We start from the raw sequence: 23,794 nt of genomic DNA on the forward strand, positions 1-23,794 counted from the left end.
CCGCTGTTTCTTCTCTACGTAATGATGATCGAAATCAAAATTTCCTGCCGGCAGATCCCATGGAAGTTATTTCGCTTTTAATGGAGACCTCCATGACGAAGCACCAATATTTGCTGATAAGAAACTTTGTAAATACCAAAATATCCTTTGAATTTTTTCCCAGTTACCAAAGATTACTAAGTCTCAAAAAAATAAGATACCCTGATGGTATTTATATAGACGAATCTCGTGCGGAAGTCGAACTACAAAGCTTACTAGACAATACGGCATCTAGTATAATAGAGCTTCAAAACAACATCATTGAAACTATGCCTGAAAATATAGTTACGAATTTAACTTTAATTGGAAAATGGGGCTTCGATGGAAGTACAGGCCATAGCGAGTATAAGCAAAAGTTTTCAAACGGTGATTTGGACGACAGAAGCTTATTTGTAACATCCTATGTACCTCTCCAACTGGTTACTCAAATAGATAACACAATAATTTGGAAAAACCCCCGGCCATCATCGACTCGTTACTGTCGACCAATAAGATTTCAATTTAAGAAAGAGACCGCGAAAGTGTCGAAAGACGAAGCAGAATATTTTGACGCAAAAATTAAACAATTAAAGCCAAAAGAATTAAGCGTCTTTAATAAAAAAGTTGTTATTACCCATAGCTTGCATCTTACAATGGTTGATGGAAAGGTGTGCAACGCAATCAGCGAATCATCCTCGGCAACGTGTTATATATGTGGAGCAAAGCCAACAGAAATGAACAATATACAAAAATGTTTGAGTAAAGAAGTTCGCCCAAGATTTTACGAATTTGGCTTATCTCCACTACATTCTTATATACGCTTCTTTGAATATTTTTTACATATTTCATATAAGCTAGAGGTCAAAATGTGGCAAGTACGCGATGAAGAAAAGAAGATGCAAGTATTGAACAGGAAGAAACACATTCAGGAGGAATTTCGCGAAAAAATGGGAATACTAGTGGACAAACCTAGAGATGGAGGTAGAGGATCTTCAAACGACGGAAATATCGCAAGGAAATTCTTTTGTAATGCAGATTTGAGCTCCGAAATAACAGGAATCGATGCATCTTTGATTCACAGATGTGCAACATTATTGCAAGCCATGGCATCGGGATTCAAAATTAATGTGGAGAAATTTGAAAATTACGCGCTGGATACAGCCAAATATCTTATAGCTGCATATCCATGGTACTATTTACCGGCTACCGTCCATAAGGTCTTAATTCATGGTTCAGCTGTAATAGAGTATGCATTAGTGTCGATAGGAGAGCTTTCAGAGGAAGCAGCAGAGTCCAATAACAAGGAACTAAAAAAATGTAGACTTCAACACAGTCGGAAAGTATCTCGTACTTTAACAAACACAGATGTCATGAACTATTTATTATTGCGTTCAGATCCATTTTTAACAGGACAGAGACAACTTCCTAAAAAAGATAGGTCGAGTTTGCTTACATCTGTCTACGAATTACTTGACGATGCTTTATAATTTTTGTTTCATTTATATTTTGTTTGTTGATTTTTATTTTAGTTTTTTAAGAATATGTATAACTACGAAAAATATCTTCCATACCAAAATCGTAATAAATTAGATTAAACAAATATGTTTTTATAATTCGGTATCGATTGTTCCTATGGGAGCTATAGGATATAGCCGATCGATAAGTCCGATTTTTGTTGCTATATGTTTAGACAAATTTGCTAAATTATTGTTATAAATTTCAGCACGTTATGACCATTATTAGTATTTTTGGCCGCTCTTCCATACAAGCGGATCCACTGTGCAGTGTGTTCCCTTTTAGTACTTTTTGGTAGAGTGGGTGCTCGATATCTGTGCATTTTGGCAAATCCAAAAGAAATTAATTAAAAATAATGAATAAAAATAAAAATAATGCTCATCAGGACATCCATAATGCGACCGAGGCATTTGCCAACTTGGACGACAAGGAAGACAAGCTGATTGCGTTTTTTGACTGGTTTGCAATGGAGACCACCACAGTTTCTAAAAGGGGCACGGATCCCCGTGTATGTGGGAGTTATTTTATGCCAGAGATCCAGCAGTAATGCATTGTGGTACTGCCAGCAAAATATGCAGTGTGGGCTTTAGTTTTCAGTCATTTTTATACAAAATAGATTTTATATTTAAAAGACATCAAAAATTGCGCCAACCTTGCATAAAGAAAACAGCTGTTGTAGTGGTGGCACGAACAAAATAGCGTTAAACGGTATTCCGGTATTTTTTCTATAAACGTACGGGGCGAATGGTTTTTAATCGCATTTAATTATCGCATTTATTTTATATTTTTTTATTATTTTTAGCCTTATGGGTTAATAAATGAGCAATAGGCTAAATGCGTTTTAATGCGCCAATGGAATCAGGCTATTAGTTTAGAACTAAGAAGGTAGGGGGTCAGAGAATCGAAGGACTTGCTATGATCAAGAAGAGTCAGGAGAGTGACGCAATTTTGCTCGATTTGCTGGCGAAAATCCTCTACAGTGTCAATTGTGGCCGTGATACAACTTCTTCTTTTAGGAAACCCTCGCTGTTTATTGTTCAGTAAAGAGTTGCTTTCTAGGAATCATTGAAACTGTACAGACATAAGCTTTTTAACCTCTTTGGAAAGAAAAGGTAGGATGGATCACAGTGTGTCCTGGAATTCAGGTACATGTTACAAGTCACCTCAGCTACATCGATGTCTTTAGACTTGTGGTTAAGTTCTTCAAAATTGACGGTCTGATCAGTTTTTGTGTAGCTTTGCCTATTTCTAAGGGAGGGACAGTTGGTTACCATTTCTCTAGCCATCTTAAAGTGTTTGACAAGTGCCGTTGGAAGTATCCCTTTCTTGGCAGTGCTGGCTAGGAGCGATGTTGTATGCGAATCACTAGAACCGTATGTAGTTGCCTGATCGAAAGGTAGTGAAGTATCTGTAGGGGCTTCGAATTTATGTAATAAGGTGTGATGCGTCGAGCGATGTAGTGTGCAACATTCGGAGTTTGTACTGATGAAGAGCGCTTTCCAGGATGAAGCGCCTTCGGCGGGACGAGTTAACCTGTTGCTTGGCTTTCGAGGAGAAACTCTGCCTTTCATTGTACTTGCTCTTGGTATCGGAGACAACTTTCAGAAGAATGATGTGAATTATGAAGCCATTTGTGATTTCTTCAGCTGATCCTAAGGAGCAGAGTAATCTGAAATGATTGCACAACTTCTAGAGCAGGACTTTATAAACAATTTAACTGATAATTGAATTTATCGATGGTTGCTATTTGCTGATAGTTGTGAATCAAGTTCTTGTAGTCCCGTCGAAGCTATAGAGTTGAAGCTTCAGAAGCCCTCGACTGTGACCTGAAGTTGAACAAGGTAAACGATTTCTCTGAATAAGACACATGATTTTTACCTTAGCAGCAAAAGAAAACCCTTTTCCAACCGACCGCGCTTGTCGTCAGAGCTGTGCAGAGACTCAAGGTTTCGAGTCTACAATTCAGCGTATCAGCGTGTCAGAACCCTAATGTAGCAAAACCAGCGTAAAAACTCTACTGCTAGTTAGGTAGGGTTGTGTGTGTATATGAATAACTAACTATAAGAACTGCGTAGAATATTCTAGCTGTTTTATGTATTGGTATTTGCTAAAGAAAACACCATGTGCGTATACTTGCGGTTTTCCCAATGACTGTAAAAGTGTATTTGATGTTATATCCCTTACAAATACCGTACTCGTGTTGTTGATACAGGATACGTTGATCAGAGACCGTCGCTGAATGTAGGGTTTTTCAAAATTGTCAAATGATCTGTGATAACTGAACAAATTATTAGACACTCGAGTCCAAAATGGCTGCAATTAGACAAAAACTCATCTGATGGCAAGTGTCCGTTCTGTCACGGACGCAAAATAGTGAGCCGCTTTTCGGCCAGATAAATTGCCGCCCTTTGGAACTCCGTAATCCAAAAAATTTGTTGCCGTATGCTTTCCGTTGCTTTATATCCTCGATCGAATAAAAACAAGTGTTAAACTGCGCTTGGTTTTCTGGGTTTATTTGCGTCCGTCGAATTCGCTCAATCGTCAGGCAGTAAAAATCTCCAAACTTGTGGGCATGGGAATGTCCGACAAGAATGACAGATCGTGAGCCTTCAGGTTGTCTATGTATCGATTCACAAATTCATATTTCATATAGTAAACAATTTACAAATTGGTAGAAATAATAATCAGGGATAAGAGATGCGTTCTCCTCCAATTACCGAGGTTCTTAGCTTTGCCATCGTTGTTTTTGCTTTTGATATTTTGTGCGTTGTTACCCACTCATTTTAATTCCACCTGTGATACTTTATTTGACGTATTTTTTGTTAATGATAGGGCTTTGCTTTATGACTAGGTCCAGCATTTTTTAAGCATGACTTAATTTAGTAACGTATGATCGACAATTGACTACAGTGATGGTTCCTTTATGTATCGTGTAATCATATTAACAAATCTTTACTTGAAATGGAATACCAAAATGCGTCTGGCTATAAAAAAACAACTATTAGGCTGAGACATCAGATATCAAAAGAAATATTATATTATATTATATATTATTGATCTTAGGTTAAGCAGCAATTAAATGAGAGTAAACCTTTTTTTAAACGGTTTGTGTTTTGACTTTACGGAGATAACAATAATCACAACCTGATATATCGGGCACTAACCTTGTTACTTCTGTGAGAAGTAAGCGGTCTTTTTATAATGCTAATTTGTTATTTGAGCCATTGGAGTCAATAGTGATAGAAGTCATGAGCCATAGGAGTCAGTCATGAGTTATAGGAGTCGTGTGCCACATTTACGTTTAGATCAGATCAAGTAGATAATGTTAATTGTAGGTGAGCTGAGCTATACGAATCAAAAATTGTTTTGACACTTACACGAACCTATTTTTTAAAATGTGAGTCAAAGGGCTCGTACTGACTGGCATTTGTAGTATTATTATATTTTGTAAGATTCTGTGGTTGTAAGATTGTGGTTGAATACCACTCTAAGGTCTGTAACGAAATTTATGCGTTCAAGATTATTCGATCCAATAGAATATGAAGTGAGGAGAAGCCTCTTCCGATAAAAGGACATAAAGTTACATTTCGAGTTGTTTAAAAACAGCAAATTCTGGATGCACCAAGAATGCAGATTGTTCAAAAGCGCTTCTGATGACTGAGGTAAATTAAAGAAGATTTGTAGTCGTTGACCTTCGTTTCATAAAGCCATGCTGAGTTGGGGACATTACTGAGCTGCGTTGGTGCTGAAGCTGAGCGGTAATAAGCTGTTCAAAAAGCTTTGGGGATCGCACTTAGTTTTGCAATACCGCGGTAGTTTTTAATGTCCGATTTGCTTCATTTTTTTTTAAGTGGAATGATTAAACATTCCTTCCAAACATCTGGGAAATATGAATGTAGGAGGGATATCTGAAAAAGTGGCTTACACAAAGCATCGGCACATTTTTGTATAACACAGCTCGGTACAAGTTGGAAAACATCATCCTCACTAATTAGGGTCGTGAAAATACAGTTGGATTGTGGAAGAGGATATGGGTAGGATGAAGTGTTATCGTTACTAAAAGACGAGTATGTGGACTGAAAAAATTTTGCAAATAAGTTCGAAATGTCGGAGGCACTAGAGGCGGATGTCGTTCCAAGGTGAAGACAAGATGGAAATTGTTGCGACTTTCGTTTCGAATTAACAAATGCGTAGAACTGCTTTGGGTTGTCTTGGAATTCTATTCTGCAACGGTTTAGATAGTTATTGCAACATTCGAAATTGTGGACTAAGAAATTTGAACGAGCAATTAGTTACCTCGAATGGTCAACTTGCAGCCCGGTTCTAAAGTAAAGTGTATCATAAAACTGTTCTACAATGTGTAAGGGATCTTCGTTTGAATCCATAAAAGACCAATCGAGTTCCGATAAATGGCTATTCATTTCTGCGAATTTAGCTCTTCGAAAACAGCGAAAAGATGCTGGTTCGATTTCGGGACATGACAGTAATGGAGCTGATGCTTCTAAAGTAACCTCAAGTGTAGGATGGTAGGCGTCTTCAGGATTGGAGAGAGGGCTAATTCGAGTTACGTTGGCGAACTCCAAGACAAATAAGGTCTAAAATTTTTCTGGAGCAGTTCAAGACTGAGTTAAGTTGTCCTAATGAAATATCGATAAGACCGTGACCAAACTTAGGGGCCGTGGTGGAAACAAAATGATAAGATGATCGTTATAGCCAAGGGTTGAATGAATACTCTCTATTTGAGCCAAATGCTGAAGGTTGAGACTAAGATCAGAATAAGGGAACCAATTATGCGTTCAGAGACAAGATCGGACTTGAAGGCAATAAAAACACCACCTCCAAAACGCATTGTGCGGACATATCTATATATAACATAATTCCCAGCAAAAAGTTCACATTCACATTGGCATCGACGGAGACACTGTTGAAGTGCATTTTACTAAGTTTGCCCAATAAGCTGCGAACATTCTGGTAGTTTGAGGAGAAAGAATAATTTTAACCGAAGATATTTCACGTCTTTGCTTAAACTTGAACTTCAAGACAGTTAGTTCGGCTCGAGAAACATTCAGTTTGCTGCTCAGGTAGTTTTTGACGTCATCTTGAAAAGCACCAGGATTTAGGCGGGAGACAAAAATAAGCTTTTTTAGTGCAACGCCCGATCAGAGCTTATGTTCCAGATGAGCGACACCAGATAAGGTTGACTGCGGTGGTCCCGTGTTCGTATTAGAAGGAGTCAAAATTATGCCAGAACCAATTACAGCAGCAAACGACGTAGATTCCTGGGCAGTTTTGACGAGTTGCGAATCAGAAGGTGCGAGTCGATCGGGCGGTCCAGTGGCGAGTGAAAGTCCAAAGGAAGTGTCTTCCTTGCGGCCCTCAGCAACTTCAGTAGAGGCCATCCTGGAAGCCAAACCGCTTTTAAAGGTGGATTCAGCCTTTTCAAACCAAGTGAATAGTCCGGTCAGCAAAAAGGCCAGCACTGTGCCTACGGTAGGCACATTTAGGGTGATCAATGTTGTCACACAGCCAGCAACTAATTGTGGGATGTCGAGAGAGATTTTACCAATTAAAAGGCAAAACTTGATGCAGCAGGCAGACATAGTAAATTGTTAAGTTGTAGTCCAATCCTGAAATATTGCGAATAGAGTCTTTGCAAAATAACTTTTTACTATTTGCTCTATGGTGCCTTAATTGGGATGCAAAAACTAATCTTTCCATCTTACTTCTTCTAATTTAATTACCAACTTGCTTGGTATTACTTTTGTTCGTTAGCTTATTCACGGAGAAGTGGATAGTCCCGGGCAACAGGGTCGCCTAGATTTCTTTGACCTTAATAGAATTACAAGGAACTATAATCCTTTTTTTTAATTTTGTCGATAAAACTATGATATGCATGAACCTTTTAGAGTACTATTTAATGACTATAATAAACTCTATCACATCATTTCTACTACCGACTTGTTACCAATTTTAAAAGCATTTATCTTATCTTACTTAGCACGAAATTAGTATGTAGTATTTTGTTTCATATGTATTTTGAATTAGTCCGTCCATTCCTTTATTGTCTCTTTTCTTTCACCACTCGCGATCTCGTTTTGAACGCCCGCGCATTAGTGGCGCGCCTGGATCCCCTGGATCCCCTTGCTAAAGGGCACGCGGCGGAAACCGCACGAAACTGTGCGAAGCGAGGGCCTGGTTATCTAGCATCCTAAGAACTTTTACCGACTTACCCAACAGATCTGACTACGTCACCCCATTTCTAAACATATCTAAGTTATACAAGGTTCTTATCTCAACACGTAAAGATTGGGACAATCTCCCACATCAAGCGTAAAATGCCATCAAAATCTATACGGACGGGCCCAAGCTGAACAAACAAACGGCAGGTGGTGTCTTCTCTCCTGAATTAGACAGCAAGAACACTTTTCGTCTACCAGACCAGTGCAGTGTATTCCAGGGGGAGGTCAGGGCTAGACCAAACACTTCTTATTATCGGAAACTTTACGCGTATTAATGCACTTCCGCCTATTGCGCGTCCGATAAGCGCACCCATAAGATTGTAGCAATGTATTTTTTTATGCATTGATAAGTCTTTGTAAGCCAAGGCGTCTTTAACGATCGGACACTTTAAATTTTAACCGTTCAGGAAACCCATAAACGGAATGTACACGTCCAATGCATGAACTGTGCAACTGTGCCCTGTAAATAAAGAGGACCATTCTGCAAAAAAATGTTGCGGCCCTGTTTATAAAGACTTAAAAACTCGCCTAAGTCAACAAATAACTGCAGCTCGAAAACCAGTCGCCCGACAAAACATTTCGTAATTACCATCAAGCACTACCCCGGGAGTTTCTTTTGTTCAGACGTTAAGTTACAACAAAGGGTCATACGCTTCAGCTTTTAAAAGTGTTTCTGTAATAGTCAGGGAAGTTTTTGTATGTTTTGGTGCTTGGCTTGTTGGCGTTGAATACATTTCCTCACCTGGCGTTTTTGTAATTCCTATATGTCCTTGTATTGGACAATATGTAGTCTAGACAGTATAGCTTTTATTTCTTTTGTATTATTAATTGTGGTTACCCGCTTGAGTAGCGGGGGACTATTTTTTTTAATATATCTATTAAAATAATTTCAAGGATTTTATCGCTCGGTGCCACCTTACACCGACTGTTTTTTCCAGCCTTTGAAAAAATTGATCTAAATATAATACTTCATTGGTATACAGATCATCAACATTTGTTCTTGCTTATATCTTTTTTCCTTTTTTTAAAAGAACAATTAAGTGCTTTTAAATGCTAGGTCACTACATTTTTAACGTCTTCATTGCGAATGACGTCAAATATTTTGGTCTTAGAAGCTTTCGGTTGCATTTGCAATCCGAATCCGATTTTAAAACCGCACATTTTTTATTTTTCTATCTACTTTCAATGATCGAGGATCGACTATCAAAGCAAATTTAGAAACATTTGCTTAGATAGATAATAGATAAAATGTTTAGAGTGAGGAACGCCGGCAGAAATTCTTTAGAAGCAAAGAGTTGGAATATGAGAGACTGCTCTCTGAAGCAGACCAAAAGCTAATAAGGATACGAAGATTTTCTTCAGATGGTCAAGGACACTCCCTTCATCGCCAATTCTACTCCGCTTGTTCAATCTATCTCTCTTAGCTCGTACCCTCCGAAACACTTTCGCCACCAAGATTTTAAATATTTCCTAAATACGAGAAACCCAATCTCTGCTAGAGGTTTTGACGGTTTATCTTGTAGTATGCTTAAAAAGGCTTCCCACGGACAAACAAAGAACCTTTTTCAGCCTGCTTCCATTGCCATTTCATTGTAAGTGGAGTTTTTAAATGTGCCTGATACCATTGGCGCATTTGCATTTAGCTTATGCTACTCCGAAATGTGAGTGGCACGAACAGCTGATCTGGGTTTGATTACTTTTGAGTTGTCGCAAATCAAATCGAATTTATTTTAAACAAGAAAGGAAGCAAACTTCGGCAAGCCGGAGTTCCTATACCCTTGCAACTATTAAAGAAATTTAATATTCCTGAAAACACTAAAATTATGGTTGACTTGCGTGTATGTTTACATTGAAGCTATTTTAAGTTTATTAATAGTTCCTATGGCAGCTATATAATATCGTTCTACGATTTTAATAAAATTAAAAGCGTAATTCTGAACTGTTAAATTATTAATTAACCATAAAGAATTTCTAAAAAAATTACAAAATAAAAAAGTTAAATTTATTTAAATTTTATTTTTTTAATATTTGTATTGTTCCTATGGGAGCTTTAAGTTATAGTCGTCCGATTTTGATGAAATTTGAACCGTAATTCTGAAATATTTAACCTTTACTATATCTCGAAGAACTAAAAAAAAAATTAAAAAACACCAAAGCTATAATTTTTTTTTATTTATTTTTCCGATTGTTCCTATGGGAGCTATATGCTATAGTCGTCCGATTTTGATAAAATTTAAACCGTAATTCTAAAAGATTTAACCACTACTAAATTTCGAAGGACTAAAAAAAAAATTAAAAAACAGCAAAGTTATAATTTTTTTTCATTTATTTTTCCTATTGTTCCTATGGTAACTATATGCTATAGTCGTCCGATTTTGATCAAATTTAAACCGCAATTCTGAAAGATTTAACCACTACTAAATTTCGAAGGACTAAAAAAAAATTTAAAAACAGCAAAGTTATAATTTTTTTTCATTTATTTTTCCGATTGTTCCTATGGGAGCTATATGCTATAGTCGTCCAACCCGGTTCGTTCCGACTTATATACTACCTGCAATAGAAAGACAACTTTTGGGAAAGTTTCATGCAGATAGCTTTAAAAGTGAGAGACTAGTTTGCGTAAAAACGGACGGACAGACGGACGGACAGACGGACATGGCTAGATCGACTCGCCTAGTGATGCTGATCAAGAATATATATACTTTATATATACTGATGGTGTTGTTTGACGGTCTTGCAAAGGATTCCCGTATATGTGGGAGTTTTTTCATGCCAGAGATCCAGCACTAATGCATTGTGGTACTGCGACCAGGATTTGCTGCGCTTGCTCTGGTTTTCAGTAATTTTTACACATAATCGATTTTATATTCGACAGAACTAAAAAAAAATCGTTAAATATCGGTTCGGGCGAATGATTTTTAATCGTATATATTTATTTTATTTTAATTGCGGAATTTAGACTTTTGGGATTCCCTGTGTAAATAAATGCGCATTAGGCAAAACCCGTTTTAATGCGCTAATGGAACTCGGCTATAATAAGATCTGTATGAAAGGAGAGATTCCTGAATGCTAGAGGAAAATCGAAGTAGTTCCGAGAAAAATCTAGACACATCAGAGGCTCGCAATCCCAGAGCCATCTGCCTCATCAACACACTTCTTAAATCAGTAGAAGGGCTAATTAAACTCAGATTGAAAAAATGACGATCAATAAAATTCAACTCCTTAAATCTGAAGGTTACAATGTATCAGGAGCCAGTCTAGATCTTTCAAAAGCTATTGACTGTGATCTAATCAGCATTCTAGAACAAAAACTTAAGGAAATCCGTTTCAATAGTTTTCTCGACATCAAAGTGGTCATAAGCAAGGCGTGTGCCAAGGTAGTAGACTTAGTACAACTCTATTTAATCCGCAGCAGACAAACACACTCTAAGCTATAAAAAATGCATTCTATTCCAGTACGCTGATGACTCTTTCCTTCTTCCTAACGCTACAAGTATAATACTTATAATTAATGCACTAGTCACACATGATATGTTTATTTGTAATCAATAATTTTAGTTTGACGCTACAACAAAATTTTTAATTGTGCATATATTAAAGCTAAATCTAGGGTCGCTATGTTTATTTTAGGTGTTAGTTTCTTGAAAGTGTGAAATTAATTTGCCTTTATCTGCGCTGCACTACTAATATTGGTTATAGAGTTTGGTAATTGTTTCCATAACCTTATTGCATAGATAAAGAATTGCCGTTCAGAAAACAAGGATCTATGCCTAATCTCAAGAATTTTGTTTGCTCTTCGCGAAGTAGAGAATCTAAGTGTTTTAAAAAGATAGCTTGGCTCTTAAGTAAAAATTATTTTTTGTAAGTAAACTAACACTATCATTTTCATTCAGTCTTCCAAGCGGAGCTAAAATATTTTGTACGCAAATCCAGTGAGGTGATCAAATTGATGCTGATTGAATACGAATCTCGCAATGCTGTTGTAGGCCATTTTAATTTTGTGCTGGCTGATTGAGTCACAGTTTGCAAGCAACAGCAACATAATTGTGGGTTAATGATTTATAACCTGATAAATTGATTTAAGTAGACCATATGTCTTTCCTACAGCTAAGTTAATGTGATTCTACCAGATCAGCGTATTGTTGAACACAAGGCCCAAGTTAGTAGCTTTTTTAACGTATTCGATAGGAATGCTGTTTAAAAATAAGGGCTGTATGGAATCACTGCTAATCTGTTAAATATTTTCCGCACTGCTTACTTCGAATATAGCGTAATTCGAGATATTTATTTAGAATTGTTAATGGGATTATACTTTCAGTGCATTGGAATTTAACGTGTACCCACCTTTGGAGTCATGAGACCCATTCGAACGCCAGTCATTAAGTGTGCAACATGTTTTTTGCGGCTCTCCGGATTCCGGTCGATCCACTTGACACACAGTTTCCATACATGGTCCTCTTCGCGTGTGTTAAGTTCATCGTCGCTAATAATGCTGTAAAAGTCCTTAATATTCATTTCCATGATGTCCGTATTTCGGGCTGCTACTTCCGTAAAGTATCTCAGCATATAGTGGCGGGCCTTTAGGTGCAAGTCCTCCAAAAATCGAAACCTGACGAAAAACCAATTAAAATCGGAACAGGATATTTTGGCTTCCACTTACCGTGCAAATCCCATTATACTGACACAGTTTTCAGGGGTAAGAGTGCGGCTAAGGTAGTTTTTGCACTGCTTAACCAGAGCCACCATGCCAACATAGTCCGCACAGATAAGAAGTTCGTGGACATTGTCCTCGCAAATGGTGGTCTTGCGCAGATATGCAAACTGGATTACACAGTTCATTATGCATGCACTTATGCCAGGGATATGGATGACGCGTTTCTCCTCGACACTAGCAGCTCCAGCTCCGCATCCGCAACTGGAGGTATAAAACCCTGTGAACTGCGCCCTGCCGGAGAGACGTGGGAAAGTATGCCATGTATCTTCGAATTTGGGGGTCAAATTGGGAACTTACCGAAAATACGAGCTGCATGAGGACATTATTGCGCGGTGTACGTTAAAGGCATGCTCCCCCACCGAGATCTGGGCATCGCATAGAAGATTCGCTTCGCGCAGCTCGTTTAGCGTGTTAAGTGCTTCGTCGCTAACGGTGGGTGCTAAAGATTTAGCAGACGCCTTGAGCACGGTGCTGAGTTCACAGCCGAGAGCCTCGATCTCCGGGTGACTGTCATCCTCATTCAACTCCATTATGTACACTGAAAGCACATAGGGCAAAGTGAGTATAAAAACCAAACTCTAGTTGACGCCGTGCAGTAGGTTTTCGTTTTAATTGTGATTCTTTGAGGGGAACGGGCCAGCAGTAGCACCTTGTTGGGGTCCAGATTACTGCTTCTTATCTAATAGGAAGAAAATATTGCGGAATCGTGGCTATTAGGGATATCTGCTCGACGGGCGATTATCTTGGTCGGTACCCACCTAGTGAAACGCGTTTTTTGATAATTGATAACACTGTAGAGGAGCAAGGACTCCGTATTCAACTGTAGGAAAAATAATAATGTTTGATATTTTATCAACAACGAGACAGATCTCTTGAAAAACAAAATGGCTACTGAGCCCCAAACTGAGAAACCTCGAGTTGAAAGTCAGATGCCGTCCACACTAGCACACTAGCATTTATCAAGACTTAAATTAAACAGTTCAGAATAACGGTTATAAACGATGCCATAGGGATGCTTTAAGAACGAGTTTAGCGGAAATCTATTATAGCTTCAACGTTGTTATACATAAAAATCTGAATATTGTTGTTTTAAAGAATTTGCATGGGTATAAACACTTCAACTTGCCAAAGTTTGCTTCCTTTCTTGGTTTACATAGGTTTGACATAAGAAACTAGAAATGGGCAAAAGTAAAGTTAACTAGAGTTTACAGTAATTTTTGTCCTTTTTTATAGAAAATATTCGAATATTTTGTATACATTTAAGCTGTCATTTCTAGACAAAAATAAAAACAAGAAAGGAAGCTAGCTTTGGCCATCCGAAGGTTATATGCCTTTACAGCTATTTCAAAAATTAACAATAAAGGAAGCAAACTTCGACAAGCCGCAGTTCATATACCCTTGCAGCTATTGCAAAAATTATATATTGTTGAAGACATTAAAATTATGATTTACTTGTGTGTATGTTTAAAAGCATTGAAGCTATAATGATTTGCAGCTCAATTATTTGAGTTCCTATGGCAGCTATATGATATCGTATTCCGACTTTAATAAAATTAAAAGCGTAATTCTGAACTGTCAAATAATTAAATAATCAAAAAGAATTTCTAAAAAAAAATACAAAATAAAAATGTTAAATTATTTTAATTTCTTTTTATATTCTTATTGTTTCCATGGGAGCTTTATGTTATTTTCGTCCGATTTTGAAGAAATTTTAACCGAAATTCTTAAATATTTAACCATTACTATACGTCGAAGAACTAAAAAAAAAAATTAAAAAACAGCAAAGTTATAATTGTTTTTATTTATTTTTTCGATTGTTCCTATGGGAGCTATATGCTATAGTCGTCCGATCTGGCTCGTTCCGACTTATATACTACCTGCAATAGAAAGACAACTTTTGGGAAAGTTTCATGCAGATAGCTTTAAAACTGAGGGACTAGTTTGCGTAGAAACGAACGGACTGACGGACAGACGGACATGGCTAGATCGACTCTCCTGATGCTTATCAATATAATATATATGTCGGAACATCGAGTTCCTCAATGAATTCTGCGGCGTTGCGAGCCGTGCGCTCTCTCGGCTGTGACATTTCGTAACCGCACCTCGATCGAGACTGTCCGATCTATCCATCAGAACTCCCTTTTATACAGCTCAAATTGGTCAACATCCTCTTGTTCACATTCTTTTGCCAAATACCATATGGCCATCTCTTTTACTCGCACTATGTCACACCGAGACTGCACATAACGGACCTCCGTTAGGCTCAACGCAACACTTACACACAGAAACTCATATAAAGAAAGGAATGCGAAGGAAGGAATAAAAAGCAACGAGTGGAATTCATAACATAAGCTTTAATTCTAAGTAAAATTTTAATTCCAAGTAAGTCAGCATTTCATGTTAATTCTTATTTTAATAGCGTAATACCACGAAAACAAAACTAAAGATCCGACATATACTTTATAGGGTCGAAAATGTCTCCTTCACTGCGTTACAAACTTCTGGGATGTACATTCATCTCCCAAAAAGAACATAATCGCGGTATTTGTTAAAAGAAAACCAATTTAAGACTTTCAAATATATTTCCATTCCTTAGCAGAGTCCAAACGCTCCAAGGGACCGAACTGTTGACATAGCGAATATTTCTACCCATTCTGTAATATTTCTATGACGTACGGTATTATGATATTGGCAGGTGATATGAACAGCAACATTTTGCCTGAAAATGAATGACAATAGTAAATTCATCATTTCCAGCTCATTTTTCTGTACCTGCAAAACTCTCCTGGACGTATTTTTTGTAAGCAAACTTCATTACCATATTTTTCAAAACATAACCTTATTTTAATTTCCTCTGAAATTTTTACTGACCATGAAATTACTTTAAGGGACTTCAAAAATATTGTGTACAATTTATTAAAATATTTTAATCTAACTGGAATGATTTTTATAGTCTTGTTTCTGTCGATGAGCTAATTAAGTGTCTCAAAAACAACGTACTGCATCTATGTAATAGTTGAGTTTCCTTTGAAACCAGAGAAATAAAACATAAAAAACAGCAACAGTTTAATAGCACCATTAAAAATGCTAATAAATTAAGAGATACAGCTTTTAAAAAATAAAAAGTTACAAAGCAAAGTATTTATATGAAGAATTTAAATCCTTTCAGAAAAAAATTACGGAACTAATTTACTCTTGTAAGTGTAAACAATATCATACAAAATTCGATGTAGTTAATTCTCGTCAAACATGGAAAGACCTCAAGACACTAGGCGTTGGAAAACCAAAACTAGTATTGGAAATTGATTTGAACATTAAATTAATCCCAAGCTTAATATAATTCTTTTGCAACAAATTCAATTTTCAGAACTTCGATTTTTATATTGTTAAAAACTGGCAACTAAATCATAAATACTAGCTGCATAACATTACACCAAAATGTATTAAAATACTATTACCTAAGATATTACCACATTTATAGCATTAAAAATATGCGGCATTGACAACGTCTATTGTTGGAAACGTCCAGATTGTTGGAAATCGGCAAAAACAATTCCGATTCTTAAATCGAACAATGAAATAGACCCATTTCGATTCTCCACTACCTTTCAAATTCAAATTAACCAATACATAACTGACAATTCATTGATTTACAACAATCCGTATGGATTTAAGAAAAATCGAAGCTGTACCTCGCCATTTTAAAAAAACATTTGATACTGTAAACCATGATGTACCCCAACGTCGAAAATTACCATTACGAAATCGATTACAGATGCGTTGGTTTGCCTCCAAAAGTAATGCCTTTTTTCTCCATACCCCATTCACCTTTTCGACGCTGGTACTTTGTGCTAAGCTACTTCTCAAAAACTCTCCTCATGCCTAAAAAATCGTCGACATTCTGTTGTTTTGTCATATGTATCGTCCAAATTTTAGCCATGGTGTTCCCCAGGGAACGGTCCTTTATTGTTCACTTTGTATGTTATGTGCTTTTTTTTTAATAGCTTTGCTATTTAATTATTGAATCTTTTCTAATCTTTTACTAACAATACTAACTAACATTCGTATGCCTGAGTGATGGGGCCCTGAAAATTATTGCTGGGTTGGGTCTCTTTTTGTTTGTCTATTTAATCTTTTACTGCAAGAATGCCGAGGTCCCTGTGGATGTTTTGATTGCGAAAATACCATGGTGCCCACATGATAGTTCTCAGGATTTTTGATTGTGCGCGCTGTATGATGTCTATATTGCTGCTGCTCGCGTTCCCCCATAGCTGGGAGCCATATGTCCAGATGGGCTTGAGAGTGGAATTGTACAGCAGAACCTTGAAGTCCAAACGCAGGGGCGATTGAGCGTTTAAGATCCAGCGGAAGCTGCTGGCTTTTAGTTTTATATGTAGTTTCTAGCATTCTTCTCCAGGTTAGTCGTCTGTGTAGGTAAACGCCGAGATACGTTACTTCGTTAAACTTGGGGAATCTACGTACTATTCAATGATAGTGAAGGGCATGCTCGCCTGTTGCGAGCTGTCGTAATGTTTTTACATTTTTGTTCATTTATTTTAATATGCCAGTCTTGTAGCAACCTCTCTACTACGGTGAGGTGATTTGCTAGTTGTGTTGTTGCTCGGCTTGGGCACCTAGAGCGACTTAGGATTGCTGTGTCGTCAGCGAACATAGATGTTGTTAGCTGTTCGTTCGTAGGAATATCCGCTGTATACAGGACGAGCAGAGTAGGTCCAAGTGCGCTTCCTTGCTGGACTTCAGCTTCAATATGTAGTTGTCATATGTTGTTCAGTTGCACCTTACTGCGAAGACTCAGTTGTAGAGATACGACTCAAGTAGCTTATAATTGTATGTAGGCAAGTGTGTTTTGATTTTATACATGAGGCCATCGAGCCAGACTCGGTTGAAAGCTTGAGATACGTCAATGCTCGAAGGCTGTGCGAATTGATGTGCCGGATGAAGAAATTAGGTGGTCTTTTCCGGGCTTCGGTATCATTATTTTGAGATCTGTTTATTTGCCAAGCACGACACAGTCACCTATTTTCCAGTACAAGCTGTTCAATTTGTAGATTAGTTTTGAAGTGGTGGCTTGCACGTCCTTCCCTTGTGGTGTTGAAATAGTGGTGCTGCCGCGAGTATATCTTCAAGAGAATCGGTAGAGCAGTCGATATCCGCTTTGATGTTGAGCTGCGGGGCTAGTTCAACTTACATACTTTCTATATTTTACCGGGGGTTTTACCATATGGATGATCTGTGCGGTAGGAGGTGTAGCCTCTTATTTGGAAGTTGTATTTGCTTGTGAGGTGCGTCTCTACCAATAGCATAATATCGATATGATTTACATTCAGGACTTTGTTTTTTCAAGTTTGTGCGGGAAACGCCATTGTCATTCCACATGGTTATTCGTAGATTTGTCATCAATTATTTTGACTGCTTAGCTGCATTCAACCGTAACACCTAGTAATGGTTTTGAACCAGTGTTTGCATGGTCGTTTTCTACTTTGTTGCATGGTAACCATCATTGATTCCAGTGTGTTTTGTGACTGTCGTGGGACCTGCTGAAGGTTCTCTAGATTAGACTGGAGTGGGTTTTCCGTTCCTGATCGAAGGGCATCGGCGTATGAGAAGCCCTTCTGGGTATTAAGCTGACCAAATGAGGATCTTGCAGCGGTGCCGAAAAAAACTTCCGGCGTCGTTTTGAAGATTTTAATGGCGCGTGGTTGTCACTTGTCGCATGCGGTTTTTCAACTCCTTGTAGACCACACAGACCCTGTGATTTCCTCCGCAGTTTCACATTTCTTCTTTTGGGGTTCTTCCTTGTTGGCAGGGCATTTTGCGGAATTGTGAGAGTCTACACAGACTGATCGGAGTGTGAACTGAGCCGTTCTCGAACGGCCCTACTGACGGTCGATACCAAAGAGCACGGTCTTGCTCATCCTCTCTACTTACTCTTACGCCTTCTTCTATGGCGTGGAGTTCTCAGTATAAAACCCATGACTCATTAGCGCATAAAATTCAAAATATAATATACATTCGTTTTAAAAAGCATTTAATTTCTTCGACTTGCCGAAATTTGCTTCCTTTCTTATTTTTTTCAAATTATCAATTCATGCCCTTGCAGAGGGTATTATAATTTCAGTCAGAAGTTTGCAACGCAGTGATGGAGACGTTTTCGACCCTTTAAAGTATAAATATTCTTGATTAGCATAGGAGAGTCGATCTAGCCATGTTCGTCTGTCCGCCCGTTTCTACGCAAACTAGTCTCTCAGTTTTAAAGCTATCTGCATAAAACATTCTTAAAATATATCTTTCTATTACAGATAGTATATAAATAAAAACAATCCAGATCGGAGCATATAGCTTTTTATTTTTTTTTTGTTTTTTGACATAAAGTAAAAGTTATAGTTAATATTTCAGAAGTACGGCCCACTACATCGGTCCACTAGCTTCCATACAAACGGATTGTGTCACTTTTAGAAAAAATTGGTTTTTCAAGGCTTATTTTTAATTTTTCACCTCATTGGTAAAATATTATTCCCCATAAATAAAATCAATCCCAAATTAATATAATTGAAATTTGATTCATCTTGCAACAAATGCACCGCGTAACAATTTGTTTTCTTTTCGCTTTGATACATTACTCAAGTCAACAATATAGCCATGTTTTATGATGTTAGCTTCTATATCCTCCCCTCTTCACAGCACCATAAATTAAAAACAAGAAAGTGCGAATACGCAAATATAAGAAACACCTATCAAAATTGAAAGAAAGGAAATAAACAAACAAAATAAAAACTATTAAAACTTGAATATTTATTGTTGGAAAATTAAACACAATCACAAAAGACGAAGACAAAGCAACAGCACAACAAGTAAAAAGCTCAAAAAAAATTATAACGGTGTAAGTATTTTTACGATTGTAGGCACATCTGCAAATTTCTGCATCTTATTTCAACACATGTATTACCTTAAGGCCAGACGAACATATTGGCAAACTGTGGAATTTTCTGGGATCTTTATTAAAATCTTAGCTAAACATAAAAAATACGTTTCAAAATAAATACAACCCAAGTATTATTTCATATTGATGTAACGAGAACAATTTCCCAAGTACGTTATTATCTCAATTTATTAAAGTTTGATGTTGCTTCGAAAAATTAGTGATGCACATTTTCTCACGACTATAATTCTATTTTTAGAAAGTCCCGATAGTTTTCCAAAAAAATCTGGTATGCCACAAAGAAGCTTGGACATTTTAGAGAAAATTTGCTACCCCGTGCAATTTTTTGGTTCTGTCTATTTTTTTAATTTTTGCCAATGGGCGCCACCACTGTGCATTGACGCAACCCTTTTATCGCCTTCTTATTGAAATCTCTTAACAATAGTTGGTAAATCCATAAACATATATATACAAACAGCCGCAGCAGTATACTCATTTCGTTTTTGCTTTTCGCCATTGTTGTGGCACGCTATTAATCGATCAACTGAAACGTTACTACTATTTATTAAAATACCTCAAGCCTTGACATTAAATTTGTTTTTTTTTTCTTTACTTGTGCTAATGCTGTCTCTTATACAACAATTGAATAATTTTTTTTGAACAAGGTTAGGTTAGGCTATGCATGGCTGGAAATGAACAGATTCCATTCCCACATCTAGGCCACAACGGGCTCTCTCTCTGCAGTACTGGGTGGCTTGGTTGGCCATGGGTAACCGTTTACTTCGCCGATTACTATAGTTACTTACTATACTGACCCTACGGTAAGCGAACGATGATCCAGCTACTGAGTCCTACATGGGTATTTAATTTAATGACCCTATGGTAAACGAACGCCGAACCACATAGTGGAAATGAGTCCCTTACCAGCGGACCACCCCTACTTACCCAACGGCACCAAGCAATGCCCGCAAATAGAGCAGTTTACCCAGGAACTAGTCAAGTAGAACCCCAAATTGGGGTCGGTAAAGAATGTACTTACATGAGTCCCGATGAAGAGGGCGGTGAAGTAAGAACTTACGTGGGACCCCTTGGAAGAGACGGTAAAAACAATAGCAATTAAAATTGTTAAATTGCATTCTTAAATTGTTTAATTTTGTTTTTATTCTTATACATCAAATGTGAATGACTCCATTTTCAAAGTGCCTCTTTTCTTGGAGCCGCAAAGCCGTGAATCTGAAATGTTAACATTTGTTTCCGTCATTAAAGGGTTTGTATAATTTAAAAACGGTAGTCTTAAAATATAATATTTTGATCATTGAGAACTGATTCTTTAACGCATCTTATATTAGAAAGACATTGAAAATCAGAATTTGCATAACAGCCTTTAAATTTGTGTAATATGTACAAGTCAACAGTTACCCCGTGCAGACGTGTTTTCGATCGCTCCTCCAGTGTGTCGTTAGTGAAATTCTAAAACTTCAGTACAAAACAAAACAAAGAGACACTGGCAGCAATGCCAAATCGCAAGGGCACTATTCCCTTGCAAATCTAATAACCGGAAAGAACTAATAAATATATTTATTCGAAAAAAGAATTCGAATGTCCTAATCAACAAAATAATAAGTTTAAGTAAAACTTCAAATTAAAACAGAAAACGATTTCAGAGTCGTTTCAAAATACCTTAACGATTTAAAAAAAAACATAATGAACAAAAACAAAAAACCACAAACACTTTGCAAAGTCGAGCTGGAGCCAGACAGTAGAATTTCAAAGAAAAAAGAAGTGCACCCGATCAACAAGTTGCAGTACCTTCTAAACCATAGGATCACCGTAGAAGAGCCGCACAAACGGAAGGGGCCACAAGGCTACACAAACTGACAGGAATATGGCCACAGCAGGTCCTACTGCACCCTAAGGTCAATCCGTGTAGCTTGTGGATACTGCCATGACTCCAAACCTTGTTCTGCCAACAAAGAAAATTCTCTAATGAAAAAGTGATGTAGCTGTGGAGGAAACCACACAGCAAACTTTAGAGGCTGTCCTGTTATAAGGAGCTTAAAACTCGTATTTATCGTGCAACAACAGCACGCTCTCAGGCAACAAAAAACGTTGACTCTATATCGCAAACCACAACTGAAGTTTTCTTCGGCAGAGCAGCCAGATCCTCGTTTGGAAATTCAATCACTACCGACGGCATCTCCTACGCCAGTGCTCTAACAATAGGAAAACAGAGCCGAGAATCGAATACGTCCAGCAAATCGCTCCCAGACCTTTCATCTGACAACTCTCCATGTCTATTGACCCTTCTCCAAAGCCCGAAAATAAATTAACACCCCCAAAGGCTAACGTCGCACAGAACTAACTGGCTTAAATAAAATAAAGTATGTAAGTTCCCAGCTCAACATCAAGGAAGACATCGTCAGCCAACATCTCTACGCCACACCTCTATGTGGAGACCAACCGATACAAAACTAATCTTTAAATTGAATTGCTTGTTTTGTAACGGTTGTTTGGCACCATCCAAATATTTTCAGATTTTTATTACATTGTCATAGTTTTATTATTAGCTGTAAGTCCGGACCCCACAGAGTCATCCGGGTTCCCCACCAAGCAGTGGGATCACCCTCTTCAACGATTCTCCCAGGGCCTCTTTTGCCACCAGGGGGCGTTCTCAGCGGGACTCATCCAAGTTCCACACCAAGCAGTGACATCGCTCTTTCAGTACCTCGTTCTGCCACCAGAGGGCGCCACAAACAGGATCCAGGTTTCACACCAAGTAGTGTAGTCGGCTAAATCGCCACCACAGGCCGACAGGCGGCACTTTAATGTACATCTCGGGACGTCAACCTCGCGGTACGATCGGATCCAATTACGGCTCCCACGCAAGGAAGCATACTAAAAGACTGGAAACTGTGCGGAAACCTTTACGATCGGTAGCCACCATCGAATAGCACCCGTCTCTAGGCGTCCACCACCTCCCATAGAAATTCCTACTACAGGTTCCACCCTTCTATATAAATTTCTTGGATAGGTTCCTTGGCCCCGATTGAGGTTTTACCCCGGACAGAGAACTACGTGACAGTTTCGGAAAAAAGTCGTTTGAGACGTGGTTGGGAAGCCAGCAGATTACCAATCTCGAAAGCAATGACTTAAGGCGACTACTCGCATTCTTACCAGGGCTCTTAAGCATGAAGAAGAAAGAGCACAACGCCGGTACATTGAAAAACTGTCACCAACCAGTACAAAGCATCCCTTGAGGAAAGCTCACTAAAACCTAAGCGCCCCGATGAATCATATAAGAAACTCTGAAGGAAAAGTATTCCAACCAAACTTTGCAACTTACTCGTTTGTACTACCGTCGCCTCCAATTCGTTCTGAAACAGAAACGTTAAAGAGCAACTCCAAAAATGCTAATTGAACTCCCAAACTGTTTAGTTGAAGCCTTTTACAATTTATCCAACGGTATCATAAAATTTGGCTACTTCCCATAAAAGTGGAAAAAAACCGTAATCAGAATGATACCGAAGCCTGGCAAAGATCATACACAACCTCTAAAAACTCATCGAAAAATGCCTTTTGACGCACATAATCTCATATCTGAAGGCGCACAATGTTATCCAGAACAATAGAGAAAGTCAACAGAATATCATCAGAAATACGGACAGCATTTGAGTATCGGGAAGAGTCTTACCTCTTCTCATTATGATGCAACGAAACAATATCTGACGACTACGTAATAGAAGCTGGAGTTCCTCAAGGTAGCGGTGTTCGGAACGAGTACATTCACCGAAATCTGAGTATACAACCCGTAAAAAAAGAAATACCCAAACAAAAAGCGACCTATTACACCAAGCTAAGCTTTCATCCAATCCATCTCGCTAGGGGTTCAAACCGACTTCTCAACCGAACGCGCCTACAACGCAATGACCTTCCAGCTCAGCAATAGTTATCCGAGCTCCATATTCTTGTGTCAGTCATCTTGACTGTAGTATAGCTTTTAATACCTATGCAGAGGGTATTATAATTTTGGTCAGAAGTTTGTAGTGAAGGAGTGAAGGAGGCTTTCCGACCCGATAAAGTAAATAAATATATGATCAGGATTAATAGTCTGTCTATTTCAATACCGTTTGCGAGCTTACTTTAAAAGCTAGCGATCACAGTCGTCCTAAAACATGTGTAGGCAGATCGAGTTTGAACAGCGCCCCGATCGGACGTCTATATCCTATATCTCCATAGGAAAAATCGGATATAACTTGCAAGAATTAAAGATATTTCGCGCAGTGTAAATGCCATTGACATTCATCTTTCCAAATCGTTTTATTGCATACCTTGATCAGGATAAAAGAGTGTGCCGATCGGATGCTTATA

The 23,794-nt window shown here is 38.0% G+C and overlaps 1 protein-coding gene across 1 annotated transcript in view; it reads right to left on the bottom strand.

Moving 5' to 3' along the window:
* The window catches only part of LOC128253224 (kelch-like protein 10), a 29,306-nt gene extending 15,902 nt beyond the window's left edge, over positions 1 to 13,404 (bottom strand). Inside the window, exons 1-4 of the mRNA XM_052981469.1 lie at positions 13,245 to 13,404; positions 12,784 to 13,165; positions 12,433 to 12,717; positions 12,117 to 12,381 (exon numbers count right to left, since the gene is read on the bottom strand). Coding sequence (XP_052837429.1) covers positions 12,117 to 12,381; positions 12,433 to 12,717; positions 12,784 to 13,016 — 783 coding nt within the window. The 5' untranslated portion in view covers positions 13,017 to 13,165; positions 13,245 to 13,404. The remainder of the gene's footprint in view (positions 1 to 12,116; positions 12,382 to 12,432; positions 12,718 to 12,783; positions 13,166 to 13,244) is intronic.
* Between the last annotated feature and the right edge of the window lie 10,390 nt (positions 13,405 to 23,794).

The sequence above is a fragment of the Drosophila gunungcola genome (assembly GCF_025200985.1).
Source record: "Drosophila gunungcola strain Sukarami chromosome 2L unlocalized genomic scaffold, Dgunungcola_SK_2 000007F, whole genome shotgun sequence".
Taxonomy (NCBI): Eukaryota; Metazoa; Arthropoda; class Insecta; order Diptera; family Drosophilidae; genus Drosophila; species Drosophila gunungcola.